Consider the following 16,229-nt stretch of genomic DNA (forward strand, 5'->3'; position numbering starts at 1 on the left):
TTGCGTATGGTCCACATCAGTTGATTGTAGCTCTTCCTCAAACCTATGCTTTTGCATTTGGGAGGTTAGCGAGTGCTCTTCTGTATAAGAGCCTGAAGCTGGGTCGCTTGCAGTTTGTTTCGGCACCGAAACCCTGTCTGCGTGTTTTTTCGTCTCCGAGGTGACTTTTTTCTTTTTCGGGGCCGAAACCTCTCGGCGTCGATCTTCTTCGGTGCCGCTGTCTCGGCGTCGAGCCGTGTCCACACCGGCATCTCGGTGTCGAGGCTTGTCTCCAGCACTTTCTCGGTCCCGAGAAGGCTGCGTGCCGGTGTCTCGACCGGAATCGGACGATCTCGGCACTGTTTGGGCCTTTTTCGGTGCCGACGGTCGGTCACCGAATTTATGGGTGGAGCCATGGCCTGATGGCAGTGGCGTCCCCTGGGCCTTGTAAATCTTCCTTTGTGTGGTTTTCGACGTCTTACTCACGGTTTGTGTATCGTCGAATCCTTCGGAGTCCGATTCTTGGATCGAGAAGGTACCTTCCCTCTTCCTGCTCCTCGAACTCTCGGTGGGCTGTCGGCGCGGACGCCATCTGAAGTCTTCTGGCTCGACGGTCTCGGAGTGTCTTTCGGGACCGGAACGCACGACAGGCCTCACAGGTGTCTTCACTGTGCTCAGGTGACAGGCACAGGTTACAGACCAAGTGTTGGTCTGTATAGGGGTATTTATTGTGGCATTTGGGGCAGAAACGGAACGGGGTCCGTTCCATCGGCGTTCTTCAGCACGCGGTCGGGCCGACCAGGCCCCGACGGGGATCGAAAAACTACCCCGAAGGGCACCGGAGCTCTTCGATGCGGTGTTGAATCTAAGTACGCGATCCCGAACGCAACAATACCGACGAAAATCTTCCGAAATTAGCTAATTCTCCGTTCCGAAACTCGGAGCGACAGGAACACGTCTGAACCCGATGGCGGAAAAAAAACAATCGAAGATGGAGTCGACGCCCATGCGCAATGGAGACAAAAGGAGGAGTCACTCGGTCCCGTGACTCGAAAGACTTCTTCGAAGAAAAACAACTTGTAACACTCCGGCCCAACACCAGATGGCGAGCTATTGCAAAACATGCGTATCTACAGCGACAGATGCCATCGAACATATATTTTTCTATAACAAAACCTATTGGCTGGATTTGTCTCTGAGTGTGTGTACCTCATTTATTGCCTATGTGTATGTACAACAAATGCTTAACACTACTCCTTGGATAAGCCTACTGCTCGACCACACTACCACAAAATAGAGCATTAGTATTATCTCTTTTTGCCACTATCTTACCTCTAAGGGGAACCCTTGGACTCTGTGCATGCTATTCCTTACTTTGAAATAGTGCATACAGAGCCAACTTCCTACATGGTGTTATCCTATCTCAAAAGTGTCTTGCGTCTCTCCTGAAAAGTGATAAAGGTATTCCCCAGGTACATATCTCCTATTCCCACCCCCTCTCCCACCACTGTGCCATAGATATGACAGCCAATATTGCGAAAAAGTGTTAAATCCCAAATTTTAAATGCCCTACTGAAGGGTACTCAATGGATGACTGAGGACCGCTTTTTCCCGTATACTGGCTGTGTGGGTAACCAGGTAAGGTAACGGGGAACTCCGACCTGCCCCCTTGCATTAACAGTTGGGGCAACATGTTGCCACCAAATCTAATCTCCAAGAGCTGTTTCTCCCAATTATCTAACGAAGCAAGCCATTAGGCTGTTTGTTGCAAGTGTTCAGCATAGTAGTATAATTGTATGTCCGGGACTGCTAAACCCCGTTGTTGAGATCTTTCTACAGGGTTTATTGAGACTTTAGAAACCATCATACATGCATCAAAAACAGAACAGGTCTCACATATAAAAACGACTGGACCAAGAATAAATGTGTTTAATTGCACATTGGTATCGGTCTAAAAAATGTAAGGGTACTTTATATTATTTATATCTGGACTGACTCCAATAATACTAGCGGTTGGTGTACTAACTGATATTACAAATGAATACGCTAAAAAAACTGAAGATGTGTTCAAAGTGTGAATCAGAAGATGATTATTCTAGGCTGGAAAGATCGCAGGAAGTCCTCATACTACAAAACATTTTCATGCACCTATGTATTCTGGCTTGAGCACTACTGCTCAAGACGTACAAGAACAACACAATTTGATCCTTGAATCACTAAACACCAAGAAGAAAAGATGGCCTGAGCAACATTAAGTTGGAAGTCCATTAAGCAATTTTCATGTTCAGATAGCCATACTCTTACCGAGCCCATGCACTTTTAGCTCTACAAGACATGTTGGTTATAAATAAATTTAAAATAAACATTAATGTACTAATAGGCTCAAACAATGGGAGAAAATGCTAGTCAACAATTATGATACTCCACAGCTTACAACATAGGGCTCAATATAAGCGCACTTCAGCCCCTGGCTTCCCTCTCTGCGAGTGATGGCATTCTGCTCATGTGCCAAGTGCACTTTTACACGAAAAGTAGTCCCTTTACATAGTTTTACAAAAAGACATTGGCAGAGCCAAACATCAGTAGCCAACTCCAGACTGACTGGCTTTATCAGTACTTGATCATGAGTTGCATGCAATGCAGGTACGACTGCATGAAAGGCGGTCAAATAGGAGGCATTCCTTGCATTCACATACAGTGTGTGCATAGTATAAGCGAAAAGCTAACAAGTTGTTTTGTTTCTGATAATGAATAAATGTGTGTTTGGATAGCCATGTTTTTTCTTAAATCATACTAACAAGACAGAGGCAGAATTTTAATTCTCTGGTGCATATATTCAGTAGTCAGTAGCTGTGAGATGGCTAGAAGGGAGACAGACTGTGTATTGTCATGTAAGAAGGAAAGAAAAGAGTATCAAGTTTCTTCATGCATTTTATTGATTAAGAAGCAATGATCAAATATGTGCAATGACATCAGATTGAGTTCTTTCGGTTATAACACCCTTTACATAGTCAAGTAAATTAAAACACTGGCTAAATAGAACATTATAAATCATGCATTAAAACATCCCTGCTGGTGCAGGAGTAGCCAAGTCTACTATCTGCATGGATTTATTTTCCTAATGGGACACCTCATTGACTTAAAACTTAAGTACTCACAACTACAGGATCCAGCACCTCACTTGCAAACGTTCCTATTTGCAGTAATCGACAGTTTAGGATGACGCTATCACCAACAGAGTTGGTTGAAGGTACTTGTGGTGTAACTTTACGCCGTTTTACAGGGATACTTGCAACAGCATTGCCAAACTGTAATAGAAAACATGCACATTAAAGACGTTCATGGAAGAAGTCTGTAGTCAACTGAAATGAAGTGATCAACGTAAAATAAAAATACTTTTGGTTTTCATCACAGTATCACATCAACAATTCAATTCTGGAATTCAGAATGTTGTAATTTTTACACACAACTGCAATAGTTAGAATTTTATTTTATTGTAACGGTCTACGTGTTATGTGATTATGCATTCTCATTTTTCTCACCCGATCAAATTTTACACTTTTACAAGATATTTATTACTGTTTTCAGTGATTTGCCTTAGCCATCCTCTTCCAAAGCTACCTCCAAATGAATACTTTAGTCTACAAAGTAAGGAAAATGTTGCTTGCCTGTAACAATTAGTTCGCAGCTTTTAGTACTGGATATTGACAAGCTACGCATACTCCTACCATCTAATGTTGGGCTACTGATTGTCCAGATCTTGACAGCTGACTGTAGGAAGTTGGCTCTGTATGCACTATTTCAAAGTAAGGAATAGTATGCACAGAGTCCAAGGGTTCCCCTTAGAGGTAAGATAGTGGCAAAAAGAGATAATACTAATGCTCTATTTTGTGGTAGTGTGGTCGAGCAGTAGGCTTATCAAAGGAGTAGTGTTAAGCATTTGTTGTACATATACACAAGCAATAAATGAGGAACACACACTCAGAGACAATTCCAGGCCAATAGGTTTTTGTATAGAAAAATATCTTTTCTTAGTTTATTTTAAGAACCACAGGTTCAAATTCTACATGTAATACTTTGCATGAAAGGTATTGCAGGTAAGTACTTTAGGAACTTTGAATAATCACAATAGCATATATACTTTTCAAATAAAACACTTATAGCTATTTTAAAACTAGACAGTGCAATTTTCACAGTTCCTAGGGGAGGTAAGTAATTGTTAGTTCTTGCAGGTAAGTAAACCACCTACGGGGTTCAAGTTTGGGTCCAAGGTAACCCACCGTTGGGGATTCAGAGCAACCCCAAAGTTACCACACCAGCAGCTCAGGGCCGGTCAGGTGCAGAGTTCAAAGGGGTGCCCAGAACACATAGGCTTCAATGGAGAAGGGGGTACCCCGGTTCCAGTCTGCCAGCAGGTAAGTACCCGCGTCTTCGGAGGGCAGACCAGGGTTGTTTTGTAGGGCACCGGGGGGGGGGGACACAAGTTAGCACAGAAAGTACACCCTCAGCAGCGCGGGGGCGGCCGGGTGCAGTGTGCAAACACACATCGGGTTTTCAATTGGAATCAATGGGAGACCAAGGGGTCTCTTCAGCGATGCAGGCAGGCAAGGGGGGGGGGGGCTCCTCGGGGTAGCCACCACCTGGGCAAGGGAGAGGGCCTCCTGGGGGTCACTCCTGCACTAGAGTACAGATCTTTCAGGTCCTGGGGGCTGCGGGTGCAGAGTCTTTTCCAGGTGTCGGGATCTGGGAAGCAGGCAGTCGCGGTCAGGGGGAGCCTCGGGATTCCCTCTGCAGGCATCGCTGTGGGGGCTCAGTGGGGGCAACTCTGGCTACTCACGTTCTCGCAGTCGCCAGGGAAGCCTCCCTGAAGTGTTGTTTCTCCACAAGTCGAGCCGGGGGCGTCGGGTGCAGAGTAGCAAGTCTCACGCTTCCGGCGGGAAACGCAGTTGTCTTGAAGTTGCTTCTTTGGAAACAAAGTTGCAGTCTTGGGTGAACAGAGCCGCTGTCCTCGGGAGTTTCTTGGTCCTTCTAGAGCAGGGCAGTCCTCTGAGGATTCAGAGGTCGCTGGTCCTGGGGAAAGCGTCGCTGGAGCAGTGTCTTTTAGAAGTGGGGAGACAGACCGGTAGAGCTGGGGCCAAAGCAGTTGGTGTCTCCGTCTTCTCTGCAGGGTTTTTCAGCTTAGCAGTCCTCTTCTTCTTAGGTTGCAGGAATCTGATTTCCTAGGTTCTGGGGAGCCCCTAAATACTGAATTTAGGGGTGTGTTTAGGTCTGGGAGGGCAGTAGCTAATGGCTACTGTCCTTGAGGGTGGCTACACCCTCTTTGTGCCTCCTCCCTGAGGGGAGGGGGGCACATCCCTATTCCTATTGGGGGAATCCTCTTTCTACAAGATGGAGGATTTCTAAAAGTCAGAGTCACCTCAGCTCAGGACACCTTAGGGGCTGTCCTGACTGGCCAGTGACGACTCCTTGTTTTTCTCATTATCTCTCCTGGACTTGCCGCCAAAAGTGGGGGCTGTGTCTAGGGGACGGGCATCTCCACTAGCTGGAGTGCCCTGGGGCATTGTAACACGAAGCCTGAGCCTTTGAGGCTCACTGCTAGGTGTTACAGTTCCTGCAGGGGGGAGGTGTGAAGCATCTCCACCCAAAGCAGGCTTTTGTTACTGTCCCCAGAAAGCACAAAGGCCCTCACCACATGGGGTCAGAAACTCGTCTCTCAGCAGCAGGCTGGCACAGACCAGTCAGTCCTGCACTGAACAATTGGGTAAAATACAGGGGGCATCTCTAAGATGCTCTCTGTGTGAATTTTTTAATAAATCCAAGACTGGCATCAGTGTGGGTTTATTATTCTGAGAAGTTTGATACTAAACTTCCCAGTATTCAGTGTAGCCATTATGGAGCTGTGGAGTTTGTTTTTGACAGACTCCCAGACCATATACTCTTATGGCTACCCTGCACTTACAATGTCTAAGGTTTTGCTTACACTGTAGGGGCATAGTGCTCATGCACCTATGCCCTCACCTGTGGTATAGTGCACCCTGTCTTAGGGCTGTAAGGCCTGCTAGAGGGGTTACTTACCTATGCCATAGGCAGTGTGAGGTTGGCATGGCACACTGAGGGGAGGGCCATGTCGACTTAGTCATTTTCTCCCCACCAGCACACACAAGCTGGCAAGCAGTGGGTCTGTGCTGAGTGAGGGGTCCCTAGGCTGGCATAAGACATGCTGCAGCCCTTAGAGACCTTCCATGGCATCAGGGCCCTTGGTACCAGGGGTACCAGTTACAAGGGACTTACCTGGGTGCCAGGGTTGTGCCAATTGTGGAGACAATGGTACATTTTAGGTGAAAGAACACTGGTGCTGGGGCCTGGTTAGCAGGGTCCCAGCACACTTCTCAGTCAAGTCAGCATCAGGCAAAAAGTGGGGGGTAACTGCAACAGGGAGCCATTTCTTTACACTGACGCCATCAGCCCTGGTGGTGGCTGGAGACTAGCCAAATTACAGGCGAGTGATCCCAGGTCCACAGTCTCACTGCTTCCTGAGTGCCACCCCACACTTCCATGTTTTTTTAACTTATCACATCTAGGAAGTAATGTCTGACAAGATAAGGAAAGACTAGCTGCGAAAATATGGGAGGAAGTGCTTGAACACCAGCAGAATTGCCCCCGTTCTTGTAAGATGGTGAGAAGTACCTGTTATTCTGTAAATCAAAGGCACATCTGTCAGTATAGTGGGTACTGACGGAGGGTAACAGAAGCAGAAAGACAACCTTTGAATGAGGTTCTCCTCTGACTACCCACAGGCTAGGTCCACCATGGCATCACGAGATCAACATGGTGTCCACCCAATCTCCCCAGTGTTGAAACTACTGCCTATGGAGAAACCACTGGACAGGTCTCAAGTGCCCTTATGCGTGTGCTGCCCACTAGGATGCATGAAGTCAGTAGGCCTAGCAGATACAGAACTTTCAGGACTGGACAAAACACTAATCATATTCCAAATAAGAGAAGTTACTTACCTGTTGTAAGGAAATGCCTCCTTGTCATGGTTACCCCCTAGCCTTTTCCCTTTGCTGATGCTAAGTTATGATTGAAAGTGTGCTGGGACCCTGCTAACCAGGCCCCAGCACCAGTGGTCTTTCCCTAAACTGCACCTTTGTCTCCATAATTGGAACAACCCTGGCACTCAGGTAAGTCCCTTGTAACCGGTATCTGACAGGGACCAGCGACCTCTGAAGCTTCAGAAGACTGCCCTGGACTACAGGACCAAAACCAGCTACCTCTTTGCAACAAAGAAGCAACTTCCAAAGACTTCACGTTTCCCGCCGGAAGCGTGAGACTCTACGCTCTGCCCCCTACGCCCCCAGCTCGACCTGCAGAAAACCAACACCTCAGGGAGGACTCCCCAGTGACTGCGAGCCTGTGACTAACCAGAGACGACCCCACTGGGCCCCCACAGCGACACCTGCAGAGAGAATCCAGAGGCTCCCCCTGACCGCGACTGCCTGTAACAAGAGGCAAACACTGCACCCGCAGCCCTCAGGACCTGAAGGAACCGAACTTCGATGCAGGAGTGACCCCTAGGCCTTGCCCAGGTGATGGCTGTCCCAAGAAGTCCCCCCTGTGCCTGCCTGCACCACTAGAGTGACCCCCAGGTCCCTCCATTGAAACCTATACAAAACCCGACGCCTGCTTTGCACACTGCACCCAGCCGCCCCTATGCTGCTGAGGGTGTGTTTTGTGAGCCTACTTGTGCACCCCCCCCCCCACCAGTGCTCTACAAAACCCCCCTGGTCTGCCCCAGAGGACGCGGGTACTTACCTGCTGACAGACTGGAACCGGAGCACCACTGTTCTCCATAGGCGCCTGTAGGAAAATGGCTCCCTGTTGCAGTTACCCCCCACGTTTTACCTGATACTGATGCTGACTTGACTGAGAAGTGTGCTGGGACCCTGCTAACCAGGCCCCAGCACCAGTGTTCTTTCACTCAAAAGTTGCAACTCCCAGTTCGAGCACACTATTTAGCGGTACAACTGCAATGCTCTTACCAATGGTCAGAGGGTCGACTACCAGAAGAACTAGGACTGCCCACAGCAGATCCTGCACCACAGGAGAAGCGAGAGGCCTTTCCAACATGAGGAGAAATACACTGTGGGGCCGGCAGCCTCTTACGTATCGCTTCCATTGGAGCTTGCGCATATGTTTTGGGTGAGCTATCTGGTATTACGGGTTTAAAGACCTGTAAGGAAATGACTCCCTGGCATGGTTACTCCCTAACTTTTTGCCTTTGCTGATGCTAAGGTATGATTTGAAAGTGTGTTGTGACCCTGCTAACCAGGCCCCAGCACCAGTGTTTTCTCACTTAAAATGTACCATTGTTTCTACAATTGGCACATCCCTGGCACACAGATAAGTCCCTTGTAAAAGGTACCAGTGGTACCAAGGGCCCTGTGACCAGGGAAGGTCCCTAATGGCTGCAGCATGTGTTGTGCCACCATAAGTGACCCCTCACCTAACACATGCACATTGCCATTGCAGATTGTGTGTGTTGGTGGGGAGAACAAGGCAAAGTCCACATGGCATCCCCCTCAGGATGCCATGCCCACAAAATACTGCCTGTGGCATAGGTAAGTCACCCCTCTAGCAGGCCTTACAGCCTTAAGGCAGGGTGCACTATACCACCGGTGAGGGCACAGCTGCATGAGAAATAGGCCCCTACAGTGTCTAAGTCTATTCTTAGGCATTTTAAGTACAGTGTGGCCATATTAAGTATATGGTCTGGGAGTTTGCTAAAACAAATTCCACAGCTCCATAATGGTTACACTGAATACTGGGAAGTTTGGTATCAAACTTCTCAGAATTATAAACCCACATTGATGCCAGTGTTGGATGTATTACAAAATGCACACAAAGGGCATCTTAGAAGATGCCCCCTGTAATTTACCCAATCCTTCAGTGCAGGACTGATTGGTCAGTGCCAGCCTGCCACTGAGACTAGTTTCTGCCCTCCTAGGACGCCTGAACCAAGTACTGCACCCGCAGCCCCCAGGACCGAAAGGAACCAACCTCCAGTGCAGGAGTGACCAGCAGGCGGCCCTCTTCCTAGCCCAGTCGGTGGCTGGCCCAAGAAGCCCCCAGTGCCTGCACCGCTAGAGTGATTCCCGGGTCCCTCAATTGACTTCCATTTAAAACCCGACGCCTGCTAAGCACACTGCACCCGGCCACCCCTGGGCCACTGAGGTTGTGTTTTGTGTGCCTACCTGTGTCCCCCCCAGTGCTCTACAAACCCCCCCAGTCTGCCCTCCGAAGATGCAGGTACTTACCTGTTGGCAGACTGGAACTGGAGCACCCCTGTTCTCCATGGGCGCCTATGTGTTTTAGGTCCTCCTTTGAGCTCTGTACCTGACCAGCCCTGTGTTGCTGGTGCAGTGACTTTGGGGTTGCCTTGAGCCCACAACGGTGGGTTGCCAATGCCCTGGAAACTGAACTTGTAGTGCCTTACTTACCTGACAAACTAACCACTACTTACCTCCCCCAGGAACTGTTGATTTTTGCAGTGTCCACTTTTAAAATAGCTTATTGGCATTTTAACCTTAACTGTGTGTACTACTGTTTTAAATCAAAGATCTCTACTTACCTGTGTGAAGTACCTTGCATTTTATGTACTTACCTCAAATCTTGAATCCTGTGGTTCTAAAATAAATTAAGAAAATATATTTTTCTATATAAAAGCTATTGGCCTGGAGTTAAGTCTTTAAGTGTGTGTTCTTCATTTATTGCCTGTGTATGTACAACAAATGCTTAATAATACCCTCTGATAAGCCTACTGCTCTACCACACTACCACAAAATAGAGCATTAGTATTATCTAATTTTGCCACTAACCTCACCTCTAAGGGGAACCCTTGGACTTTGTGCACATTATCTCTCACATTGAGATAGTATATACAGAGCCAACTTCCTACAACAGGGGAGTGGTCACTCACCTTTCCATTGTCCAATTGTGCGCCAGGGCTAGGACTGAGAGGGTCCCTAAACTGGTGTGGACTGGTTTATGCACTGAGGGCACCAAATGTGCCCTTCAAAGCAAACCACTGGCTTGGGGAGGCTACCCCTCCCAAGCCAGTCACACCTAGTTCCAAAAGGGAGAGGGTGTTACCTCCCTTTCCCAAAGGAAATCCTTTGTTCTGCCTTCCTGGCCTTGATCAGATCAAGCGGAGGGCAGAAACCTGTCTGAGGGTGGCAGCAGCTGGGCTTCCTGGAAAACCCTTTAAGACTGTTGACAGTAATGCTGGGGGTCCTCTTAGGAGCCCCCAGAGTGCATGGAATCATATTTCCAACACTTGCAACAGTATTGGGGTATGATTCCAACATGTTTGATAGCAAACATGCCCAGGTTCAGAGTTACCCCTCCAATCCTTCCCCGAATTCAAACACATAAGAATAAGAGTCAGAATCCAACCTGGGTTGAAAAGGCCCCATAAAAGGAGGTGGGGATGGCCGACACCTGTCAGACTCTGAGTCGTCGAGGATCAGGATCGGGTCAACATCGATTGTGGGTATCACAGACGTCGGGAGCATCGACAATCGAACCAGCGCCAGGGAAGGTCTCAATGGTATAGCCAGTGCGGACCCAAGAGTGGATCAGGAGAGGACTTTGGTGGCCAGGGTTGGAGCCGGAACCACCGGTGAGCCACCACATGTTTGAAGCAGAACGAAAAAAGATGTTTCTGCTTTCCTGAAGATTTTCTATCTGCCGGTATGAGAATTTCTTAGGCACCTGAACCCTGCTTGGGGTTTAAATTCTGTCCAAGGTACTTTTCTACTGATTTGGAAGGTTCAGTTTTACACCTGGATTCTAACAGATCATTTGGGCACCATCTCCTTAGAAGAGCCTGACTGCAGGAGGAGCCTGCACTAAGAGGCCTAAGTGCTATAGGACTTAGAAGTGCTGGAGAATAGAGGATCCCTGCTGCTCAGTGAGAGCAAACAATGTTCTGTGGAAATGGCCCTGAAGAAATTAAGAAGAGACACTCAGATTTCCTTGACTTTGCCTAACACATTTATATCTCAGATCATTCTACGTGCCCTGAACATCCCAGCAGATGAGCCACCTGATACTTCTATTCATAACATTGATCACAAGTATACCTTCCAGCATTGCCTAGCTGGTTAGAGAACACACTCATCTGATTAGGACAGACTCAACCTGCTGTACTTTCCAAAAAACAAGCTCCAAATCAAAGGTTTTCATCAACTCCTTTGGGCCAATGACCAGCTTACTAAATTTGACATTGAGAATGAGCTAGATTGGCGTACTAAGAGTCTGCATGGCACTGGCTATCTCACTCTCTGATGAAACTTGGACAAAGTAAAGACCAAAGTCTTCGTAAAATTATTGTGAAATGCCTCTCATCCAGAATCTCATCCTAGCATCCCATATTTCCTGGAATCTGGGTTATTCAAGGTCTTAGAAACTCTGGCTCCCATCTCCCACATAGCCTGCCAGATCAATTCAGAGCTAGCTATCTGCTTGTACCAGGGAAAATACACATTACAGTTTGCATCGAATATAACCTGACCAAAGATTTGTTCCACATCTGTGACAATAAGGTCTCTCACAGCTCAAAATCAAGCATGACAGATCAATCGACAGACTTCTATAGCAGAGTGTTCTCATTCTTCATTAAAAGTGTACACTTTACTGACCCAGCATTACTGTCACAGTCACAAGGATACCCACCGGTCTGTGGTGCCTAACCATTCACTCTATTATAACTGTTTGTTCAACTTCACTCTGAGTAAGCACCTGTCTCTGGATTCAACATCAGCAATATTTCAAGCAATCATTTCCTGCTTGGGTTATGTGCAAAGGCAAAGTCATTAATTAAAGATACACAATTCTGTAAAGAAGTAGCATCAGCTTAGTTAATTCCTTCCTCTCAATTGGATTCATCCCCAAGGACTTCAGACATGTAATATGCATCCCAATTGTGAAGAAACATCTGCAGACCCAGATAATCTCAGGCTCATCTCTTACCTACTTTGTGTTGCACAGGCACTTTATACAGATATCAACTGCCATCTGTCTTCTCATCCGGAGGAAAATGGACTCTTGGGCTACTTTAAATCCAGTTCCAGTCCCTGTCCAAGCAGGAAGACCACTGTACTACAGAGTAAGCAAGAACTATTCAACTCCATCACCAAGGCCACCCCTACATATTGAGACTATTGAATAACAACTATATTGAACATCAATCATCAGATTATAATTAAAGAACTGTCTTCTACATCAGAGGACCTGTGCTCATTTGGTCTGCTTCATAGAATCACCCCTAGGAAAGTCAAGCTCAGTCCTCTCCAGAATGACAAACATCAGCTAAGGAATATCTCTTAGGTGTCCTACTTTTCGGCAACACTAATGTTCAACATTTACGTGGCCAAACTTGTTTCCCACATTAACCCCTACAAGATAGGTTTAATGCATGGACAATGACGACAAATGTCAAGCTTGATAAACTTAGCAACCTATACTGCCTTTCACCAGGTCTCGAAGCAGAATAATTGGCTCAGAGTCAACTGGGGCAACTGAAATCATGCTCTGGGCCCTGTCAACACTGCCTTCCCTTTTCCTTGGCATGGGGAAAATGGATATCCCCCAAATCCATCATGACGCCACAAAGAGGAAGTACTATTTTGCATCAGCCAAATAACTTCAGTCTCTGAAATGAATTTCAACGTTTATGTCCACCAAAGAGGTTCTGGCTTTGCTCCACTGCTTTAAAAATAAAAATTGCCATAATCCTCGCTGTGGTTAATACCCACCAGGATTACTGCAGCAGCTTATACACAGTAACTATCATGTATCGCTCTTCAAACACCAGAGAATTAATAAATAGGCAGTCAGCACGGTCGGAAATGACATTAACATAGTATACAGACTGTAAAGAAATGGCACCCTGTTGCAGTTACCCCCCACTTTTTGCCTGATACTGATTTGACTGAGAAGTGTGCTGGGACCCTGCTAACCAGGCCTCAGCACCAGTGTTCTTTCACCTAAAATGTACCATTGTCTCCACAATTGGCACAACCCTGGCACCCAGGTAAGTCCCTTGCAACTGGTACCCCTGGTACCAAGGGCCCTGATGCCAGGGAAGGTCTCTAAGGGCTGCAGCATGACTTATGCCACCCTAGGGACCCCTCACTCAGCACAGACACACTGCTTGCCAGCTTGTGTGTGCTGGTGGGGAGAAAATGACTAAGTCGACATGGCACTCCCCTCAGGGTGCCATGCCAACCTCACACTGCCTGTGGCATAGGTAAGTCACCCCTCTAGCAGGCCTTACAGCCCTAAGGCAGGGTGCACTATACCACAGGTGAGGGCATATGTGCGTGAGCACTATGCCCGACAGTGTCTAAGCAAAACCTTAGACATTGTAAGTGCAGGGTAGCCATAAGAGTATATGGTCTGGGAGTCTGTCAAAAACGAACTCCACAGCTCCATAATGGCTACACTGAATACTGGGAAGTTTAGTATCAAACTTCTCAGAATAATAAACCCACACTGATGCCAGTGTTGGATTTATTAAAAAATGCACACAGAGGGCATCTTAGAGATGCCCCCTGTATTTTACCCAATTGTTCAGTGCAGGACTGACTGGTCTCTGCCAGCCTGCTGCTGAGAGACGACTTTCTGACCCCATGCGGTGAGAGCCTTTGTGCTCTGAGGACAGAAACAAAGCCTGCTCTGGGTGGAGGTGCTTCACACCTCCCCTGTAAGGAAATGCCTCCTTGGCATGGTTACCCCCTGACTTTTTGCCTTTGCTGATGCTATGTTTTGAATTGAAAGTGTGCTGAGGCCTGCTAACCAGGCCCCAGCACCAGTGTTCATTCCCTAACCTGTACTTTTGTTTTACACAATTGGCACACCCTGGCATCCAGGTAAGTCCCTTGTAATTGGTACCCCTGGTACCAAGGGCCCTGATGCCAGGGAAGGTCTCTAAGGGCTGCAGCATAGCTTATGCCACCCTGGGGACCCCTCACTCAGCACAGACACACTGCTTGCCAGCTTGTGTGTGCTGGTGAGAACAAAACGAGTAAGTTGACATGGCACTCCCCTCAGGGTACCATGCCAACCTCACACTGCCTATGCAGTATAGATAAGTCACCCCTCTAGCAGGCCTTACAGCCCTAAGGCAGGGTGCACTATACCATAGGTGAGGGCACCAGTGCATGAGCACTGTGCCCCTACAGTGTCTAAGCAAAACCTTAGACATTGTAAGTGCAGAGTAGCCATAAGAGTATATGGTCTGGGAGTCTGTCAAACACGAACTCCACAGCACCATAATGGCTACACTGAAAACTGGGAAGTCTGGTATCAAACTTCTCAGCACAATAAATGCACACTGATGCTAGTGTACATTTTATTGTAAACTACACCCCAGAGGGCACCTTAGAGGCACCCCCTGAAACCTTAACCAAATACCTGTGTAGGCTGACTGGTTTTAGCAGCCTGCCACACTCGAGACATGTTGCTGGCCCCATGGGGAGAGTGCCTTTGTCACTCTGTGGCCTGTAACAAAGCCTGCACTGGGTGGAGATGCTATCACCTCCCCCAGGCAGGAGCTGTAACACCTGGCGGTGAGCCTCAAAGGCTTCCCCCCTTTGTTCCAGCACCGCAGGGCACTCCAGCTAGTGGAGTTGCCCGCCCCCTCCGGCTACAGCCCCACTTTTGGCGGCAGGGCCGGAGGAAATAATGAGAATAACAAGGAGGAGTCACTGACCAGTCAGGACAGCCCCTAAGGTGTCCTGAGCTGAAGTAACTCTAACTTTTAGAAATCCTCCATCTTGCAGAAGGAGGATTCCCCCAATAGGGATAGGATTGTGACTCCCTCCCCCTGGGAGGAGGCACAAAGAGGGTGTACCCACCCTCAGGGCTAGTAGCCATTGGCTACTAACCCCCCAGACCTAAACACGCCCTTAAATTTAGTATTTAAGGGCTCCCCTGAACCTAAGAATTTAGATTCCTGCAACTTACCGAAGAAGAAGACTGCTGAGCTGAAAACCCCTGCAGAAGAAGAAAGAAGACACCAACTGCTTTGGCCCCAGTCCTACCAGCCTGTCTCCTGCCTTCTAAAGAAACCTGCTCCAGCGACGCTTTCTCAAGGACCAGCGATCTCTGAATCCTCAGAGGACTGCACTGCTTCAAGAGGAACAAGAAACTCCAGAGGACAGCGGACCTGTTCCACAAAGACTGCAACTTTGTCTCAGAGGAGCAGATTTAAAGACCCCTGCAATCCCCGCAAGAAGCGTGAGACTTGCAACACTGCACCCGGCGACCCCGACTCGACTGGTGGAGAAACAATGCTACAGGGAGGACCCTCCGGCGACTCCGAGACTGTGAGTAACCAAAGTTGTCCCCCCTGAGCCCCCACAGCGACGCCTGCAGAGGGAATCCCGAGGCTCCCCCTGACCGCGACTGCCTGACTCTAAAATCCCGACGGCTGGAAAAGACCCTGCACCCGCAGCCCCCAGCACCTGAAGGATCGGAATTTCAGTGCAGGAGTGACCCCCAGGAGGTCCTCTCCCTTGCCCAGGTGGTGGCTACCCCGAGGAGCCCCCCCCCTTGCCTGCATCGCTGAAGAGACCCCTTGGTCTCCCATTGATTTACATTGGAAACCCGACGCGTGTTTGCACACTGCACCCGGCCGCCCCAGTGCCGCGGAGGGTGTACTTTTTGTGTGAGCTTGTGCCCCCCCCCCCCGGTGCCCTACAAAAACCCCCTGGTCTGCCCTCCGAAGACGCGGGTACTTACCTGCTGGCAGACTGGAACCGGGGCACCCCCTTCTCTCCATTGAAGCCTATGCGTTTTGGGCACCACTTTGAACTCTGCACCTGACCGGCCCTGAGCTGCTGGTGTGGTGACTTCGGGGTTGCTCTGAACCCCCAACGGTGGGCTACCTTGGACCCCAATCTTAACCCCGTAGGTGGTTTACTTACCTGCAAAACCTAACAATACTTTACCTCCCCCAGGAACTGTGAAAATTGCAGTGTCCACTTTTAAAAGAGCTATTTGTATTTTATGTGAAAAGTATATATGCTACTGTAATTATTCAAAGTTCCTAAAGTACTTACCTGCAATACCTTTCAAATGAGATATTACATGTAGAATTTGAACCTGTGGTTCTTAAAATAAACTAAGAAAATATATTTTTCTATAACAAAACCTATTGGCTGGATTTATCTCTGAGTGTGTGT

General features: G+C 48.1%; 1 protein-coding gene across 10 annotated transcripts in view; it reads right to left on the reverse strand.

The window, feature by feature from the left end:
* The window catches only part of SENP6 (SUMO specific peptidase 6), a 914,216-nt gene that overhangs the window by 581,658 nt on the left and 316,329 nt on the right, over positions 1-16,229 (reverse strand). For all 10 annotated transcript variants that reach the window (XM_069235653.1, XM_069235659.1, XM_069235655.1 and 7 more), the window contains one exon: positions 3,138-3,287. In XM_069235653.1, coding sequence (XP_069091754.1) covers positions 3,138-3,287 — 150 coding nt within the window. The remainder of the gene's footprint in view (positions 1-3,137; positions 3,288-16,229) is intronic.

The sequence above is a fragment of the Pleurodeles waltl genome, chromosome 5 (genome assembly GCF_031143425.1).
Source record: "Pleurodeles waltl isolate 20211129_DDA chromosome 5, aPleWal1.hap1.20221129, whole genome shotgun sequence".
Classification (NCBI taxonomy): Eukaryota; Metazoa; Chordata; class Amphibia; order Caudata; family Salamandridae; genus Pleurodeles; species Pleurodeles waltl.